Source organism: Arachis ipaensis, chromosome B6 (genome assembly GCF_059453495.1).
Source record: "Arachis ipaensis isolate K30076 ecotype BB chromosome B6, ASM5945349v1, whole genome shotgun sequence".
Taxonomy (NCBI): domain Eukaryota; kingdom Viridiplantae; phylum Streptophyta; class Magnoliopsida; order Fabales; family Fabaceae; genus Arachis; species Arachis ipaensis.
The window spans coordinates 135,315,620-135,334,101 of record NC_142441.1 but is presented as its reverse complement, the minus strand read 5'-3'; the positions used below and the strand labels follow the sequence as shown (position 1 = coordinate 135,334,101).

Below are 18,482 nucleotides of genomic sequence, written 5' to 3'. Positions count from 1 at the left end.
TAGCCAAGCCTCATTCATTAAAGAGAGCTCAGCTCTCTTTCTCTTCAAAACACACACACACACACACGATGGTTATGGAGAGGGAAACAAGAAAACCCTTGCTCCTATTCACATCAATCTTCCATTGATCATATCTTTTGATCCGGAGCTCCAATTGACGTACCGTTTACGGCCACGCGACCGCAGCGTCAAGCTCTACAAAACCCACACCAAGATTCTTGAGGTAAGACACGTTTCATCTCTGTTCTCCCATCTTTAATTTTCGAAAATCTTGGGCAAAAATATTGAACTTGTGAGCTCCTTTGTGTTATAAGATCATATTAACTTGAGCGGAAGGCTTGTTCTTACTCCCTTGATCCTTGGGTAAGGTAAGGAATCTCAAATCCTAGTGAAAATTTTGAATTTGAGGTGTTGGGTATTGAGTTATTGTGTATTGATGTGATATTGTGGCTTAGGCATTATATATGTGTGCATTGGACCTTGATTGGTGATTTTGGGAAGCTTGGAAATGAGCTTTGTGTTGGGAAAATCTGTTGGTGGAGTTTGGAAACCTTGGAAGGTTGATATTAGAGGTGTTCTGAGTGGAACAGGAATCGGCCAAGGTATGGTTTTAGTTTTCTGTATCTAAAATGTAATGTGGTGTGAAAACGTAGGTTAATGGCCTTAGGATAGGGTTTTGAAATAATGAGGTAGTTGATGGATGATGTAAATTGTGTTGTTATGTATGAACTTGGTGGGTTGTGACATGTTGATATATTTGATGAATGAATTGGATTGAGATTGATACATGGATTGATATGTTTGTTGATGAAAAGGTTGAAGCTCTTGTTGATGAGCATGTTTTTAGAGTATGATATTGACATGTGAAAATATATAGTGATTGATGAAATTGATTGTTTGTTTTGGGAATTGAGATATGAAATGGTCATTATGATGTGAGATTTATTAAACTGAGATATTGGTTAAATATGGTGTAATTGATGGGTTGATGATTGGAAGAGGTTTAAAAATGATTGATGATTGGAATGGTTGAATTTTGGGTCGATTTGGTATGGATTGGTAAGAGTATGTTTTGAAAATGGGGAGTTTATGAGTTTTGGTAAAAATAAAATTTTGATGAATTTCAACGGATCATATCTTGAGTTATTATTTTCGGAATTTTATGATTTTTATATCAATTGAAAGATAATTTCATAAGCTTTAAAATGGTTTATATTTGGTGGAAATCTGAATTTTGTGGAAGGAGATATGATCATTGGAAGTTTGGGCAAAAAATCTGAATTCTACAAATTCTGCAGAATTTGTGATTTCTGGTTTGTGTACGCACGCACAGCCCTGTGCGCACGCACACCCCACGGGAATTTGGACCTGTGCGCACGCATAGCCTTGTGCGTACGCACACGCGGGAATGGGGCTGCTGCTGGGAGCGCTAGCACACCCTGTATGCACACACAACAAAACGAAGGATTTCGAGCTGTGCGGGCGTACAACCTTGTGCGTATGCACACGTTGGGAATGGCTTGCTGTTGGTGGTGCTGGCACACCTTGTGTGCACACACAACTCTAGAGATTTTGCTTTCTGTGCGTATGCACACGTCTAAAAATGCTTATGGGTGTGCGCACGCACACCCCTGTGCGTACGCACGCGACCCAATTCTTTTCTAAAGCTATTTTTTTAAGTCTTTCACATTTCCAAAAAGCTTGTAACCTTCCAAGATGTTATGTCACACTTATAAACACCCAATTTCATCCTCTAATGTTAAATTGATGTAAATGCCTAGTGAATAAAAGTAAGCTAGGAAAGAGGGTAACTTGTGAAGGAAGAAAGGGGATGTTGTGATGAGTATGGTGAATGATGATGATATGAGGTGTTGAGGAGTATGGTGGAATGCTGTATATGATATGAGCCAAATGGCGGTGTGTGATGATGATTATGGCTGGTTATGAAATTATGATTTGTAAGCCGGATGGCTGAAATGAATATTGATGTATGGCTGTAATTGAATGCATATATGCTGAATTGAATTATTGATATTGTGATTATTTGCACTCCACCTATCTGAGATACGAGTTTTCCTGGGTAAAAGCAGTGGCTAGCCACCACGTACTCCAGGTGGAGACTCGATACTCTGCTGACCCTATGTCGTAAGTGTGGCCGGATACAGTGAAAGTTCCGAATGAGCTTGCCCCCGTAAATATACACCAGTGAGGGTGTTGGATATATATATGATGTTTATGTTGTGGATAACTCAAGTTGGGGATGCACGACAGAGGGACAGTCCAATGGTTAGCTGCCAGAACTTGTCGGACTGGCTTTATAACCGATAGATGAGACTCATCAACCACTAGGACATGCATGCATCATATGTATTATATGTGATTTGTCTGGATTGCCTAATTGATTGCATCATTACTTGCTAATTGCCTAATTGTCTTATCTGCTTCCTACTTGTGCATTTCTTTGTTTGATATACTTGTGTTTGCATCTCAATTACTGTTGGCAGTTGGGAGGTTTACAGGAATTGGAATAGGGATTTGTAGTTAGAATGGAGACCTTTAGTTAGTTACCTATTTTTATTTCTTATGGATTAGAATTGTTTATATGCTTTGAGTATGCAAATGGAAGTTCTAGGATTGCCTTCGGCTTTTCCAAGACATTACATGTTAGACATTTGGGCATTGTTACCATGCTGAGAACCTCCGGTTCTCACTCATGTGGATTTTGTGGTTTTAAGAAGCAGGATGTGAGGCTCCTCGCTGAGGCATGCTGGAGACTTCCTTTTGGTAGAGATCCTTGTATCTTGGGATTCTATTTTGGTCATTTTATACTTGTTTAGATACTATATTCTTCACTGTATATGTATTTTACATTAACTCCTCTTATAGGGTATTTTGGAGAAGTAGGTTTTGTATTTTGTCTTTTGGGTTGTCATTGGGTAATTCCCTATATATATATATATATATATATATATATATATATATATATATATACTTATATGCTCGGACCGGTTATCTTCGCAAGCCGAGTCCCGAGTCTTGATATATGTATTTTGGCACTCTTTTGTATATCTCTTAGCGTCAGCTTACTCTTTATCTGTTTCGTTTATGTCATCGATTAGAGTGTTGCGCGTTTTGATTTAACGGTTTCGATTTACCCCTTTTTCTTCAAAGGCTCCTAGTTACAAATATTTTTACACTACTATACGTACTAAATTTTTATTCTAGAGGTCGTAATACCTCGCCACTTCTGTTTTATGACTTAAGCATAAGACTCTGTGTGGTAGGGTGTTACAATTATTGTGAGTTTGGAAGCCTTTGGAACTTGTTGGAGTGGAATTGGAGGCTTGTTTGTGGTTGAAAGATTATCTTGAGCTCATATTGGGGTTTTGGTGCATATTGGGGATCGGCCAAGGTATGGTTTCGGTTTTCTCTATGTAGTATATAATATTCATGGACACTTAGGCTAGTGACCCAAAGGATAGGTTTGAATTAAAATGGATGTTGAGTTGTTGAATGTTGCTGTATGATGATTTATGATGAATTGATGAGCTTTGGTTATGTTGATGAAAGTGTTGTATGGTAATTGATGATTTGGAATGATTGATAAATGGCTATATTGATGTTGGTAGTTGGATATGGGAGATTGATATTGAAATTGATGATAGAAGGATGATTGGTGAATGTATTGGTGGGAAAATTGTTTGTAATGCTATACGTTTGATAATTGAGATTGAGAATGATGAAGTGTGATGGAAAATTGGTGTGAATGACAAATGGTGACCTAAAAGGGTGGATGGTATTGTAATTGGAAGTTTGGTATTGTTTTGGTTGGATGTGGTTTGTGAACATTGGTAAATTGAGATTTTGTGAGTGTTGGTAAAAGTTGGTTTTTGGTGAACTTTGTCTGATCATAACTTATGCCTCAGTTTTCAAAATTGGTTGAAATTTGTTTAGAATTAAAATTCATTGAAAACTCTTAAAATCGATATAAAGTTTGTAAAATTTCGATTTTTGTAGAGGGAGTTATGATCATTCAAAAATTAGTATCCAAATCTGAAATTCTGCAAAGTTGCAGAATTTTGTGATTTCTGGTATGTGCGCACGCACAACCTAGCAAAATTTTATACCTGTGTGCACGCACATACCTGTGCGTACGCACAGGCAGGGAAAGGCTTCCTGTTTAGAGAGCTAGCACAGCTTGTGCGCACACATACCCAACGAGGATTTACAACCTGTGCGGACGCACAAGTTGGGAAGGGTAGTCTGTTGGGGGCGCTAGCACACCTTGTGCGAGCGAACAGACCTTGCAAAATTTGGTACCTGTGCGTACGCACATCTCTATGTGTACGCACACTTTTAAAAATCTTCCTGGGTGTGCGCACGTACATCCCTGTGCGTACGCACATGCCTTGTTTCGCAAATTTAAATTTTGTTTTCAACTATTTCACCTTCCCAACAAGATTGTAAGCTTCTATGTCACCATTTTAAGACTTTTGGACATAATTTTAGGTATGAGAACATGGGAAAGAATTTTAGGGATTTAGTTGATGTCATTTTGGAAAATTAGAAAACGGAGGTCTAGGTTTCGGGTGTACTGAGGATGGTTTAACGGCGTGTGAAGGTAGATTGGTATGTGAAATAAGAACTGACGAACTGTTGAGTTCGGAACAGAAATGTGAAATTGACAATAGTTGAGATGAGTCGAGGACTCAGAATGGAAATGTTGATTTGACAGTGGTTGAGATGAGTCGAGGACTCGAATGTGCAATGATGAATCATTGATGTATTGAAAATGTTTTCTGAAAAACCACTGAACTACTGTTTTACATTGAGATTATGAGACGTTATGCACTTGGAAGAGATGGTGGTTAATCCCGCCTGTAGAGGTAGCGGCGGCGGCGTAAGGACTGTGGTTAATCCCGCTTACGTTGAGATGTGAGGTCTGTGGCAAGAGTATCCCGCTCGCATCCCTTCGGATCAATAGAGTGTGCAGGCACAAAATCCTGGACGGTGATCCGAGCACCATATCTCGGGGGTTCCCAATGATGATTCCGAAGTGCGACATCTCCATGGAGGTGTGTCGGGTTGGCAGTTGAACCGACAATGTGATATCACAGCCAGTAGGACAAGCATTCATCATGTGCATTTTCTATCTGTTTGTTTGCTTTGCCGACTTGTAATTGTATGCCTAATTGAATAACATGCCTATTTGCTTACTTGAATTACTTGTTTTATATGTTTCTACTTGTGTTTTACTTGCATTGTAATTAATTGTGATTTCTACTGGGATTGAGGAGGTTCGGAAGGCGGTGGCGATGGGATCGGATGGAGGATAGGTTGGTGAAGGCTGTGGGACAACGGTGTTTGGTCAGAATAGAAATCTCCTAAGATCGAGTACCCTGTTTATTTATGTTAAGATTTATATAATTATACTTTATTATTTTAGTATGCCTAAGATGAATCTTGTGATGGATATGAAGTCTAGGATTGCCTCTGGCATCCCGGGGTCTTATATCTTACATCACTGGGCACTGTTACCATACTGAGAACCTCGGTGAGTTGCTTGGATGGTGACAGAAGTGGAAGATCCTGTTACTCTTGGAGTTTTTTTTATTTATTTTGTTTATATATATCTCTCACTTTTGTACTTTGCTTTTGCCTAGAGGCTTGTATTGAGAGAGAAAAACTTGTATAAGCTATTTTAAACTTCAGATTCTGGTTTGTCTGTATATATGGCTAGCCGGCTTAAACTCCGCGAGCCGTGGCTAGATTATTATGATATTATACTCTTATCTTTTGTTATACTATATCTATATCTATATCTTGTGCTTTAAGTTAATTGCTTCGTTAGTACGTTTTGCGCTTTTCAAGTCTTGTTTTTGAGCTATATCCTTCATCGAGCTTCTAGATTATATTATTTCTTTTATATATTATATGTATGAGATTTAGAACTGTCGTAACCTTTGATTAACCTTTGCTTTACGATGCGAGGTAAGGCTTAGGCTAATTAGGGTGTTACAAATCCTAGTCAAGTTCAGGTTGGGTTAGAATCTAGACTTGTCCCAGATAGAATTGGGTAGATCCTAGAGAGAATTGGTGTTTGTAATATTGAAAAAGAGATAGTGAAATTCCATCATTGTTGTGATGGAGAGTGGATGTAGGCCACATTGCACCTAGTGGCTGAACCAGGATATATCTGGTGTCAATTCTTCTTATCTACTCCTTTCTCTGTTTCTGTTAATCAGGAGACAAAAATAAAAGTGTCTCTCAACTCGGCACGAGATAAAACAAAAGTGTCTTTTAACACAGCACGAGACAAAAGCAGAAAAATCTCCTGAAGTTTTTTTAAAAAATCAAAAATTAATATTCAACAAAAAAGGGCTAAGATTCAACCTCCTTCTCTTAACCACTGATCATCAGTTTATTTTTAGTTTATTTTTTTTTTGGAATGCATGAGATGGAGATATTGGCTCAGTTGCTAATTCAATGGATGAAACACCACTCAGGAAAATGACTAGGGGCAAAAGAAAAAGCAAAGTCATGGTAGAAAAAGAAAGGGGAATACGAATACAAAAAATACAAAGCCTTATGAATTTGTGACTTCTTTGTGGCTTTGGCCTGTAGGATGTTCATCACACCCTTCAGAGGAATCTATTTATAAGCTAACGCTCACTAGTCACTACCCATGTATGCAGTGATGTTACATGTGACCAAAGGATTTTCTTTTCTTGCGGATGGTGATTTTCCGAATGCTGCAATAGTGCGGGTTGTTTGTACATCAAACTGCTTTGTACAAAATCTTTGTAAATTAATTTATATCTTTTGTCTAATCAGTTTATCAATCTATTTATAACTACTCCAAGAAAAAAAACACATTATTTCGAATAATTGGCAGTTATTTTAATTTATAAATAAAATAAATATTAATTATTTTTTATAAATAATGATCGATATATTTTTTTTCTTATTTATCTCCAATAACAATTAGTTTCAGTTAGTTAGTAAAAAAATAAAATAAGATTGAATTTAACAAAAATAATAAATTTTAATTTTTAATTTTTAAATTATGAATGATAATCCAAGAAAATAAAAGTAGTTAGAAAATCATATAAAATAATTATCCTAAAAGATTATTATCCTAATTAAACTAAAAAAGATAGTTTGGTTAATTAATATCTAATTAAGATCCAATTACTGAACTACCTTCCCTCTCTTATCACTCTGAGAAAAAAAATTAGTATACAATTAAGATCCAGTACCAAAACTTACTAGGACCTCTTCTATATGGAGGCCACTCAGATAAATACGCCTAAAACGTCTTTTTTTAAAGATGTCTTTATGTTGTGTTTTAATTGATTTTGGTATAATTTATTCGGTGTTTCTCATCACATATTATTAAATTCCTCAAAAGATTTTCTTTCCAAAAACAATAAAAAACATTTAATTTGGACTAAAACAAAAAAGATAATAGATTAACTATTAGATTTTTTTTTAAAAGATTATTTACATAAAAAAATATATCATATTCATCAAAATATATATATATATATATATATATATATATATATATAAAAGCTCTTAAAAAATTTTATAAATAAAAAAATAATTAATTTTTATTCGTATAATATATAAAATAATTATTATATTATTATTATATTATAGATTAAAATTTACTAATTTAAATTTTGTTTTTATTTTTAATATAAGCATTAAAAATAAATAATTTTTTATAACAAGATATATTGTAATAAAATATATATAATATTAATTAGTTTTTAAAAAATTCTGAAAAGCTGGTTTTTTCTAATAAAGTGTTATTAAAAAATTAACATTATAAAAACTAATTTCAACCAATATGATATAATATGATATAATAGGTTATTAAATATATTTAATACAAAATACATTGAATATAAATTTTTATTGAGTTTAAATTTTAAATAATTTTTAATTAAATTTCGAATATTTTTATTTTAAAGAGTTAGAATATTTTAACATCATTTTTTCGTATCTTTTTAATTGAGTCTTTGATTTTTTAAATTATAAACCTTATTTATAATTAAGAGTAATGTTTTAACACCACCAATTAGTCACACATATAAAAATACAAGAACAATTCTATTGTCATAATTATAATCTAACTTTATAAGCAATACAATACAATGAAACTATATATAAGTAATATAACTAAATTTTATCTACATCTATAGTCATATTTCATAAATAATATAATTAAATTATATTTATGTTTATAATTAAAATATGAATAAAAATACAAAAAAGTATCAGGATGGTTAATTTTTTTCATTCATAATTTTTTATTATTTTTGTTGTGAAAAATTTAATTATTTTAATAATTAATTATTTTTTAAAAAAAGATAATTGAATAACACAAAAAAGTCTTATTAAGAGTAATTTATTTATATATAATTAAAAAATAATTGAATAATTATATACGGTAAAAAATTAATATTATTTAAAAATAAAAATAAAATTTATTTTAAAATTAAAAATAAAGTTTATTTAAAAATAAAATTAAAAATCATGGTTTTTTTCTTTTTTCCAAAATTTATCTACGAGTAATTCTATAAATATTTTATGATGAATAAAAATATTAAACTCATACTAAAATTTATTCTAATAAAATTTATTTTTATTCTACGTTAAATAAATTATTGAAAAGAATTTTGTTTCCTCCATTAGAGAAGAATGATAAACTTCCATACTTCTATTATGTTATGGCAATAATTTGGCCTGTTATTTTTTAATGTACATAATAATAATAATAATAATAATAATAATAATAATAATAATAATAATAATAATAATAATAAAACAAGTATATCACAGTAAAAAAGAAAGCACGTCACCAAATAATTTATCATCCGAATTATATATGAATCAAATTGATAATATGAGAGCTAACACTACAAAAATCAACAACAAAGTTAGAGACTTACAAAACCTTTCTTAAGATCATAGAAAAAAAAATGTTTATATTTGTGTGATATACAAAGCAATTATCATAATATTATTATTATTATTATTATTATTATTATTATTATTATTATTATTATTATTATATATATATATATATATATATATATATATATATATATATATGAGCAAAAAAAGTCCAACCGTATGTTTTAAAGTAAAATTTTTTTTAATATTTGATTAAATGTTCTTGTATTTAGTACTTTTTTTTGCACTTCCTCTTAGTTAAAAATATAATCATTATAATTTTTTAGTTATTATTGCTAGGGGTGTTTACAGATGGGATATGGCTGAAATTTCGATCCAATCCGCACTAAACTTATTAGATCAAATTCGATATTCGCACTTTTTATGTTTGGATCAGATATCAAATATATCCATAAAATAAAAAATATAAAAAAAATTTTATTTTTATAAAAAAAAAGTCAATAATTTTTTTTGTTTACTTTTTTAAACATATTTACTTCTATCTGATTAGAGTGTGGATCTGATTCGATCCAATCCGATCATCTTACATATCAGATCATATTCTCAAATTACAGATCAGATACGGATAAATACTGTGGATTTATATGGATATGATCTAATCTATGAACACCCCTAACTATTACTATAGGTTCATTGTTGCAAAAGAATGTTTCTTTTATTATAAACTATTATTAGATTTTAATTACCATTAAAACAACTGAATGGTCAACTTAATTACCATTATTATATCCATAGTTGTAAAAACCGAACTGGATCGGTTGGTTTGACCAAATTATAGTCCAGTTCAATTTATTCTTTGGACCGTTTAAGGAATAAAATCGGTGTGAACTGGTAAGAACCGGTGCAAACTGGTCTAATCAAACTGGTATGCTTGAAAAAATTTTTAAAATGTCTCCACAAGGTCAAGTAACCTCTACTTGCCACTTAGCCATTGCACTTCTAAGTACTATATTTGACAAATACTAATTATATAGTATACATAAATATCTAATTTAATTTAATTTTTGTTTTTTCTATTTTTAAAATTAATTATATTTTAATTATATACCATTATTAATATAAATATAAATTTCACTAAAAATTTATTAATTTACTTGATCTATTTTATTGCTAGTATTGTGATTAAGGTTATTTGTTTTGATGTTAGTGTTAAAATCTACTGATATTATAGTTAGATGATAGGCTTTGTGAATTAATTATTTTTTTATTGTGTCAAAATAAGATACTATTGTAGTATTAAAATTTTATGGTTTTTTTTATATTAGTTATTTTTAGAAGTTGAGACTTGATTCTTCATAAAATGTTAGTGAAGATATGCATTTCAAATTTTAATTTTAAGTTTTTAACTATTTTATATTTTATATTTACGTGAGACCAGTTTTATCGGTTCAGCCAGTGATTTATCAGTTGAACCATAAACCAGTGAACCAGTAGCTTGATCGGTTCGATCACTAGTTCAGTTCTAACAATTATATTTCAATCTAATTTCAAAAATTTCGATTTACTCAATTTAATAGTTATGACTCACAATTGGTTCCTAATCAAGTAACAACAAATTATGTCTCCCAATTGGTTCCTAATCAGTTCTAACAATTATGTCTCCCAACTTAATAGTTATGACTCACATTGGTTCCTATTCTTATTTTTGTCACTGTCTCACAAAATCGTTAACGACATGTTGAAATGGACTAACGACTGCTACATTATACATTCTAGCGACTATTTGATGTGACAATTGAAATTTTTTTACCTTATTTTTTATTTTCAACTAAACACTTAAAACCCTAATATGAGTCACGGATACCTAAGTTAAAAAATCAAACTAAGTAAATTGAAACTTTAAAAATCAGATTAAAGCTCGAATATAACTTCAAAACAGAACTTTAACTTATGTAGTGATTAATTTAAATGAAAATCAAATAAATCAAAATTCAACATAATTTTTATCAATGTTTTTAAATTCGAAATTTCTATACCAAAATTAACTAGGATTTTTCTTTAAATTAAAAATTTAATGAAATAGTAACTTTAATTATCTTAACCAATGTCCTAATTAATTGCTTTTATGTCTTAAAAAAACCGTATATGAGAAAAAATAATTAATTTGTCTACTTTAATAAATAGTTATTTTACTAAAATGAGAAACTATTTTTTTAAAATTTTTAAGAACTAATTAATATTATATATATTTTGTTACACTACATTTAATTATAAAAATTTTATTTATTTCTAATACTTATATTAAAAATAAAAAAAATTAAATTAGTGAATCTTAATCTATAATATAATAATAATATAGTAATTATTTTATATATTGTACGAATATAAATTAATTATTTTTTTTATTTATAAAAATTTTTAAACGCTTGAGCTTGTTTTATATATATATATATATTGATGAATGTGATATATTTTTTGATGTAAATAATCTTTTAAAAAAAAATCTAATAGTTAATCTATTACTTTTTTTTGTTTTAGTCCAAATTAAATGTTTTTTATTGTTTTTAGAAAGAAAATCTTTTGAGGAATTTAATAATATGTGATGAGGAAGACCGAATAAATTATACCAAAACCAATTAAAACACAACATAAAGACATCTTTAAAAAAAGACATTTTAGGCGTGTTTATCTGAGTGGCCTCCCTTCTATATAAGTAAGCAGAAAGCAACAAGATTAATTCTCAGTTTGATTCTTATTTCTATTAGAGAAAGTTTCTTATATTTCTGATAAACGAACTTGAAGCATCAAACCAGTTCTCAATTTCATCATCATGACGTGGCCATTTGGTTTTTCCTGGGAAGTGTCATCTCCCTCATTGTTGCAAGAACAGGAGGCAGATTTGCAACTTTATCTAACTCACATGAGAGATAAAACAGCAGATTACTTCATTCTCAAGGTACGAGTTAGGCATCAAACGTGTTGGACTACTCATCCTCAACAACCACAATCACATTATCCGCCGGTGTTAGGAGCCATTGATACGTTTGCATGTCACAGCTCAATTCTAATGCAAGCGCAAGAATTCCTTCAAAACGGTTCATCACACATGCAATTGCATTTTCCTGATGATGTTATACCAAATGTCTTGATTCATCACATGATGCCAGATGTCATATCCTACGCGGAAGACACAATTCAAACTCGTCCTTCCGGATTCCTCTACGAAAGACCTGATTTTCGTTTGTTCAGTTTGAATTTGGACATTATTATCCAGAATTCGTTTGTGTTTGTTGATGACTACGACGACATTATCACCGACTTCATCATTGAAGAGTCCATGGGAAATACTAATATTAAGATGGTTCCTACTTCGAAGAGTGCCATTGATTCTCTTGAGGAAGTGAAGCTTGAAAAGAATAACAATGCAACAGAGAGGTGCAGTATTTGTCTATCTGAATTTGATTACGGTGATGATGCAGAACAAGTTTTATCAATGCCTTGTAAGCATGTGTATCATCAAGAATGCATCATCCACTGGCTCAAGACTAGTCATTTATGCCCTTTATGTCGCTATCCGATGGCAACAAATTAGATCGCCAAAAATGTAAATAAAAACTGAAATTAGTTACTTGATTCTTCTGTGTAGTTTGGTTCTAGTTCATAATGTGAATAGTATTATGCATTTAATCATGAAAAAAAATTAGTTAGTTGATTCTGTGTAATTTGGATGTAATTCATCATGTGAATAATATTATGCATTTTGTGTGGAGTTCTCTTTCCCAATTTTTTTTTTCTTTTTTATATTGTTTTCTGTTTTAATTTTCTAAGCAGCTTTATTGAAAAAGAAAAACCTTATTTTTGTTTGTTAAAGAAAGAAAGGATTCGGAATTAGAATAAGAATTCCTTTTTGGACAGAATAGAATAAGAATTTTCGCTGTTGACCATAATGTGGAAAAATTCAGTTAAAATTATTTAAAAAATTATAAAAGCGACAAGGAAAATAGGGGATGAGGAGGTGTGGCACAAGGTACTTTGCCAAGGGATGAGGGGCAGATGCTCCGTGTTCTGCGGTCTGGGTGAGGGTTTTTACTTTTTAGCGATGTGATTTTTTTTTTTAATTTGTACTTTTTGTGTGAATGCGGGAGAGGATTATTCGTTATCTGCGTGTTTCTGAGCAGATATTTTGTGTTCTGGCCTTGAGTTCTTGATTTGAAATGGGTAAGAGAGCACTCACAATCTTCGTTAAATTTGGATGTGACGTGTGTCTTCACAATCATTTGTTAAGTTGCCAGTTGGCACTAGATATTGGCCGAATGTAAAGTTTTGACTTTTGACTCATAAAAAACTAACGCGTTGAGGTCAAATAACGTGCATACATGTATGATAAGAATCAGTGAAAGTACACTTAGCTTGGTTGAATGGTTACTTCATTCTTCTGGGTCGGGAATTGAATTCCGCCTTCTGCACGAAGCACCTAATCGGTCGGGAATTGAATTCCGCAACAACCTTGCTTTGCTGCCGCCGGTGGCGGATACCTTGGGAAACTCCCAGTCTCTGATCACCAACCACCTTTCTTCGAATGGTGCCGCCAAAACTGCACGTCTCGCTCAAACACCGCTTCCCCTGTTCACTCTTCTCAACCATTCCTCCTAGTCTCTCTCTCCTCGCCGACCAATGCACCACAATACACCACATCAAACAAGTCCGCGCCCAGGCCTCTAGCCCCAATCCCCATCACTCTCTCTGCCTTCACATCTCCATGAGGAAGCTAGGCGCTATTCCCGGGAAACACACCTTCCCCTTTCTCCTTAAAGCCTGCTCTAACATTCCCTCCCTGCCAGCCTGTACCCAGGTTCACACACACGTGCTGAAATTCGGAATGTGCTTTGATTCCCACGTGGCCAATGGTGTTACTCTGTCTCCGGTGATTTTGCCCGTGCACGCGATATGTTCGATGAAATGCCGGCCAGGAGTTTGAGTCAATGGACAACGATGGTTTGTGGGTATGCTCAGAATCAATGTTATGACGAGGCTTCGGGGCTTTTTGATGAGATGGTTGGAGATGGATTGGAGCCCAATGCTGCCATGCTTCGGTGTTATCGGCTTGCGCTCGGGCGGGGTATCTTGAGCTTGGGCAGAGGATTCATGAGTTCATGAAGGTGAAGGGGTTTGAAGGAAGTGATTCTTGGGGCGGCGTTGGTTTACATGTATGCAGAGAATGGGGAGATTGTTATGGCTCGGAAGTTGTTTGATGAACTGAGAGAAATGTTGCTACTTGGAATGTGATGATCTCTGGGTTGGCTGCTCAGGGACATGTTGAAGATGCTCTTGGTCTCTTTGAGAAGCTGAAGGAGGAGCAACTTGTCATCCCGAACGATTAACTTTCTTAGGGGTTTTGTCGGCTTGTTGCCATGCTGGCTTGATTGATGTTGGTCGTGAGATCTTTTATTCGATGAAAAATGTGTATGGGGTTGACCCGAAGATTGAACATTATGGGTGCATGGTGGATCTTCTTGGGAAAGAGGGTAAGTTGATAGAGGCAGAGGAACTGGTAAAAGGAATGCCTTGGAAGCCTGATATTGTTATTTTAGGAGCTTTGTTGGCAGCTTGCAAAAATAATGGAAATACGAAGGTTGCTAAAAGAGTCGTAGAAGAAATTCTTACTCTGGAACCTCATAATCATGGTGTTCATGTTGCTATGTCGAATATATATGCAGAGGCTGGACAATGGATTGAAGTTTTGAGACACAGGAGGGTTATGAAAGAAAAAAGACTAAAGAAAACTCCAGGGTGGAGCCTTGTTTCTACTTAATTGAGCATTGTCCAAAAGATTTCGTATTTTCAATTGTCATAATTAACAAAAGGAGTAGACTTAAAGTTGCTCAAATGTGCCTGATTAAATCCTAAATTACTTCTATTTGAACTGTTTCTGCTACTCGGAAGGCCAAAATTAGTTGAGGTGGTTGCCGAAAAGGTGGTGTTGCAGTACTACTTATTAATCTCTGATGATCGCATCCTAGTCGCAAGAACATAACCACTGCTTAAGGTTCACTTCAAACGAGTTTCTTCTTTGAAAAGTGTCTTTCAAAATGGAATTGCTAATATTAAAATTTTGGATGGAGTTATGCTTTGGAATGGCTAATGTCAACATTACTGAACGGTTGTGGGATTCAGATAACATAGAAGGTTTTCAGACAAACCAGGACCTGCTATGCTCCTATTAGGAGAAAGATGCCATGACATGAACACTTAAACATGCCTTGATCATGTCCAAGGGGTGTTAATGAATAATCAATGCAGAGGGTGAACAGTGTTGTAACAGCTATTTCATAAAACTTGGTATTTTCAAGAGTTATTAAGATGAAAGATCACTCAAGTGTTGGTCTAGAGTGTTTCTCGATAAAAGTTAATCTCCCTAGAGGAAAACAGCGATGAACTTGGTCCCGATGTATCTTCCCCTCTTGGTTTGTGTCCAGTCTAGTAAAGAGCTATGAGACATTAGAATAGAAGCAACCGTGTTAAACCCTGAAGTAGCTGACCCACTATAATCACCCATAGCCACTCTTCTAATGTGAACTGATGCAGGCTGCGGCTCTCTATTTATTGGCTTGCAAGCAAAACATTAACTAATGGAGGTTGCAGTTGTGGCCTATTATATTCAATGGTTGACACGCCACTGACAGACGACTACGGAAAAAATGGACCGTAAAGCTACGCAGATGAGCATGTAAGGAACTGGACAGAGGCAGGAGATGCAAACCATGTGATTTGTGGTAGTTATGGCTATAGGTGCTAACTTTTCATAACAATTTAAGGGGAAAAAAAGGAAAGAAATCGCCACTGATTCTTGTAGGAAGGAGAAAATTATAATATTCAAGATTGCGCATCTGGTAACCTGCAAAGATGCAGGAAGTGATTCCTAACCGTGTAAGTCGTAACCATCTGCAGTGATTTTTTAAGTGCCTGAGTTTGTTAGTGTTTTGTTTTTATACTAGTTCTATTAACTTCCTTTATGTGATAATTCTTCAGACCATTCAGCAGCCCAAAAATAAAACTAGTCTTCCGACATTGACAAGACAGATAGAAAAAGCAAAGATTCAGTTTGGAAGGGTGAGAGGTAATTATAACTCTGTTACTTCTATGAAATTCTCAAGGGAGGTATATGACCATGCAAACACAATATGACTGGAAATTAAAACATTTTCATCCAGTTCACCTAAATTAGATTTTTCTTTTTAATCCCACACATTTCATACTGTTTGTAATGATAAAATTGTTAATTAAATTACTAGTTATTTGTTTTCAAAAAGGTGGAAACTCAGGTGCAGTCAATTTCACGTGAAGTTGATAACTGAAAGCCGTTAGATGAAAATTTAGTTAAATCATTCAAATCATTTAACGGTTTTCAGCTATTAATTTCACCTGAAGTTAACTGCACCTGAGTTTTCACCTTTCAAAAATTAATGGTGTTGAAATGATAAAATTACTAATTCCAACCAATCTGCTATTGGTTGCAGGTTCTCAACAATCTTCCTTGATCAGATAGATACCCAGAAAAATAAAAAACAAAAGATAAAAAGAGTAAAGAAGCAAAGTAGAAAGACGATAAAAGCGATGACCGCTACATAATAACTCCTATAAGCAGTTCTGTTCTAACACTGATGTTGCATATTAATTTCACGCAAGAAAGATGCTGAAACTTGAACCGTTTCTATAGTATTCATAAAGATATAATGCCGTTGAATACTAAGATATTGTATATAATCAACCGTTTTTGATATTGAATATTTCCCTCTCAAAATTATTACTGATGGATACTAAGATACATGATCGCTCGATTTCAGACATGATTGGCGTGTTTAAATGTTAATCTTTCTGGAACTGTAGAAGCTTCGAATGTGAGACACTGAATCAACTGGGGGGTCTGACTCGTCATCAGCAGAAGGTTCATTTGCAAGGAAAGCATGAGGAGCTATTGGTTCATTTGCGAAAAATGCAGGAGATGGGGTTGGGGCTATTTCCCTGTTTGCATGCAAATCATGAGATGGGACTACAGGCTCACTTGCAAGCACAATATGAGGAGTTATAGGCTCATTTGTAGGAGCATGAGATGGGGTTGGGGTCATTGACCTGCTTTCCGGAAAATCATGAGATGGTGTTATAGGCTCTTTTGCAGGGGAAGGAGATTGTGTCGGGGTTATTGCCTCAATTTCAAGCAAATCATGAGATGGTGTTATAGGTTCAGAACTTGCAGGAAAAGCTTGAGATGGAGTTGGGGTTATTGGTTTGTTTTCTTGGAATGCATGAGATGGAGATATTGGCTCAGTTGCTAATTCAATGGCTGAAACACCACTCAGGGAAATGACTAGGGGCAAAAGAAAAAGCAAAGCCATGGTAGAAAAAGAAGGGGGGAATACAAAGAATACAAAGCCTTGTGAATTTGTGGCTTCTTTGTGGCTGTGGCCGGTAGGATGCTCATCCCACCCTTCAGAGGAATCTATTTATAAGCTAACGCTCACTAGTCACTACCCATGTATGCAGTGATGTTACATGTGACCAAAGGATTTCTTTTCTTGGCGGTGGTCATTTTCCGAATCCTGCAATAGTGCGAGCTGTTTGTACATCAAACTGCTCTCTCTCGCTATTTCTCATTTGTTTCGTTATATACTATGACAGTAATTTTGATAATTCGATGTTGTAAAATATTTTATATATAATTTAATCGCATCTATTTTTTTCTGATTATTTCAGATAATATAAAAAGTTATTATTTTTATTAATATAATATTATATTATTAGATATATCTGTAAAATTACTGTAAAATTATTTTATATGGATAGTGTTTTAAAACTAAATTCTTATATATTACGGAATAAAAATGCTATGTGTAGACTATAAATTAATCACTAAATTAACTATTATGTATTTGTATATAAATATATGTGTTATTTTACTCACTTTTAAAGTATATTTTATATGCTAATATAAATGACTATCTTGATAATTGATTTTTTGTGTACAAATATAGTTAATTTTGGAATTTTACTAAATTTATAATTTAATATATTTGGATATAAATATAAATTATAGAATAAACATTCAAACTAGTTCCTAATGAATTTCAAATTGTACATTTTGGTCTCTAATAAATTTTTATTATTCTAACATTTATCGGACAGATTGATCCTTAGGTAGTTTTTAATAAAATTTTTAATCTATATATTAGATAAATAAGTTTTAATAAATTTTATTTTAAGACAATTAAATTTTAAAACTTATTATTATGAGACAAATGATTTTTTTTTTCAAATAATAGTATGGCTAATCTGTCTTACGTAAATAACTCTTAGAAACTTTTACAGTAATACAAATTTGGTGAAAACTAAAATATTGTATCTAAAATTTTTTAAAAATAATTTGGGTATTCACTTTAAATTATATCAAGATATTCCTTTTATTCTTAAGTGTTTTTTTTTTAATGTTCAATTAGATTAAGGAAATTATTAAATGTATTATAAAAGTAAAAGATAGGGTCTTATTAGACATAGATACAAAA

The 18,482-nt window shown here is 32.8% G+C and overlaps 1 protein-coding gene, 1 long non-coding RNA gene and 1 pseudogene across 3 annotated transcripts; all 3 read left to right on the top strand.

The window, feature by feature from the left end:
• Nucleotides 1–11,755: 11,755 nt before the first annotated feature.
• On the top strand, nucleotides 11,756–12,517 carry LOC107647420 (uncharacterized). The gene has a single exon (XM_016351495.3). The coding sequence runs from the start codon at nucleotides 11,756–11,758 to the stop codon at nucleotides 12,515–12,517; it is 762 nt and encodes a 253-aa protein (XP_016206981.1).
• A 782-nt stretch (nucleotides 12,518–13,299) lies between these two features.
• On the top strand, nucleotides 13,300–14,898 carry LOC148562838 (pentatricopeptide repeat-containing protein At5g56310-like; annotated as a pseudogene). The gene has a single exon (XR_015885969.1). The product of XR_015885969.1 is annotated as a pentatricopeptide repeat-containing protein At5g56310-like (transcript).
• Nucleotides 14,899–15,283: 385 nt separating this feature from the next.
• On the top strand, nucleotides 15,284–17,702 carry LOC107647419 (uncharacterized). The gene is made up of 3 exons (XR_015885970.1): nucleotides 15,284–15,850; nucleotides 15,955–16,042; nucleotides 16,443–17,702. It is a non-coding gene; the product is annotated as an uncharacterized LOC107647419 (long non-coding RNA).
• Nucleotides 17,703–18,482: the final 780 nt, after the last annotated feature.

Bases quoted from the DNA above. Each gene is read 5' to 3' on its own strand.
- LOC107647420 (XM_016351495.3), top strand. From the start codon at position 11,756: ATGACGTGGCCATTTGGTTTTTCCTGGGAAGTGTCATCTCCCTCATTG.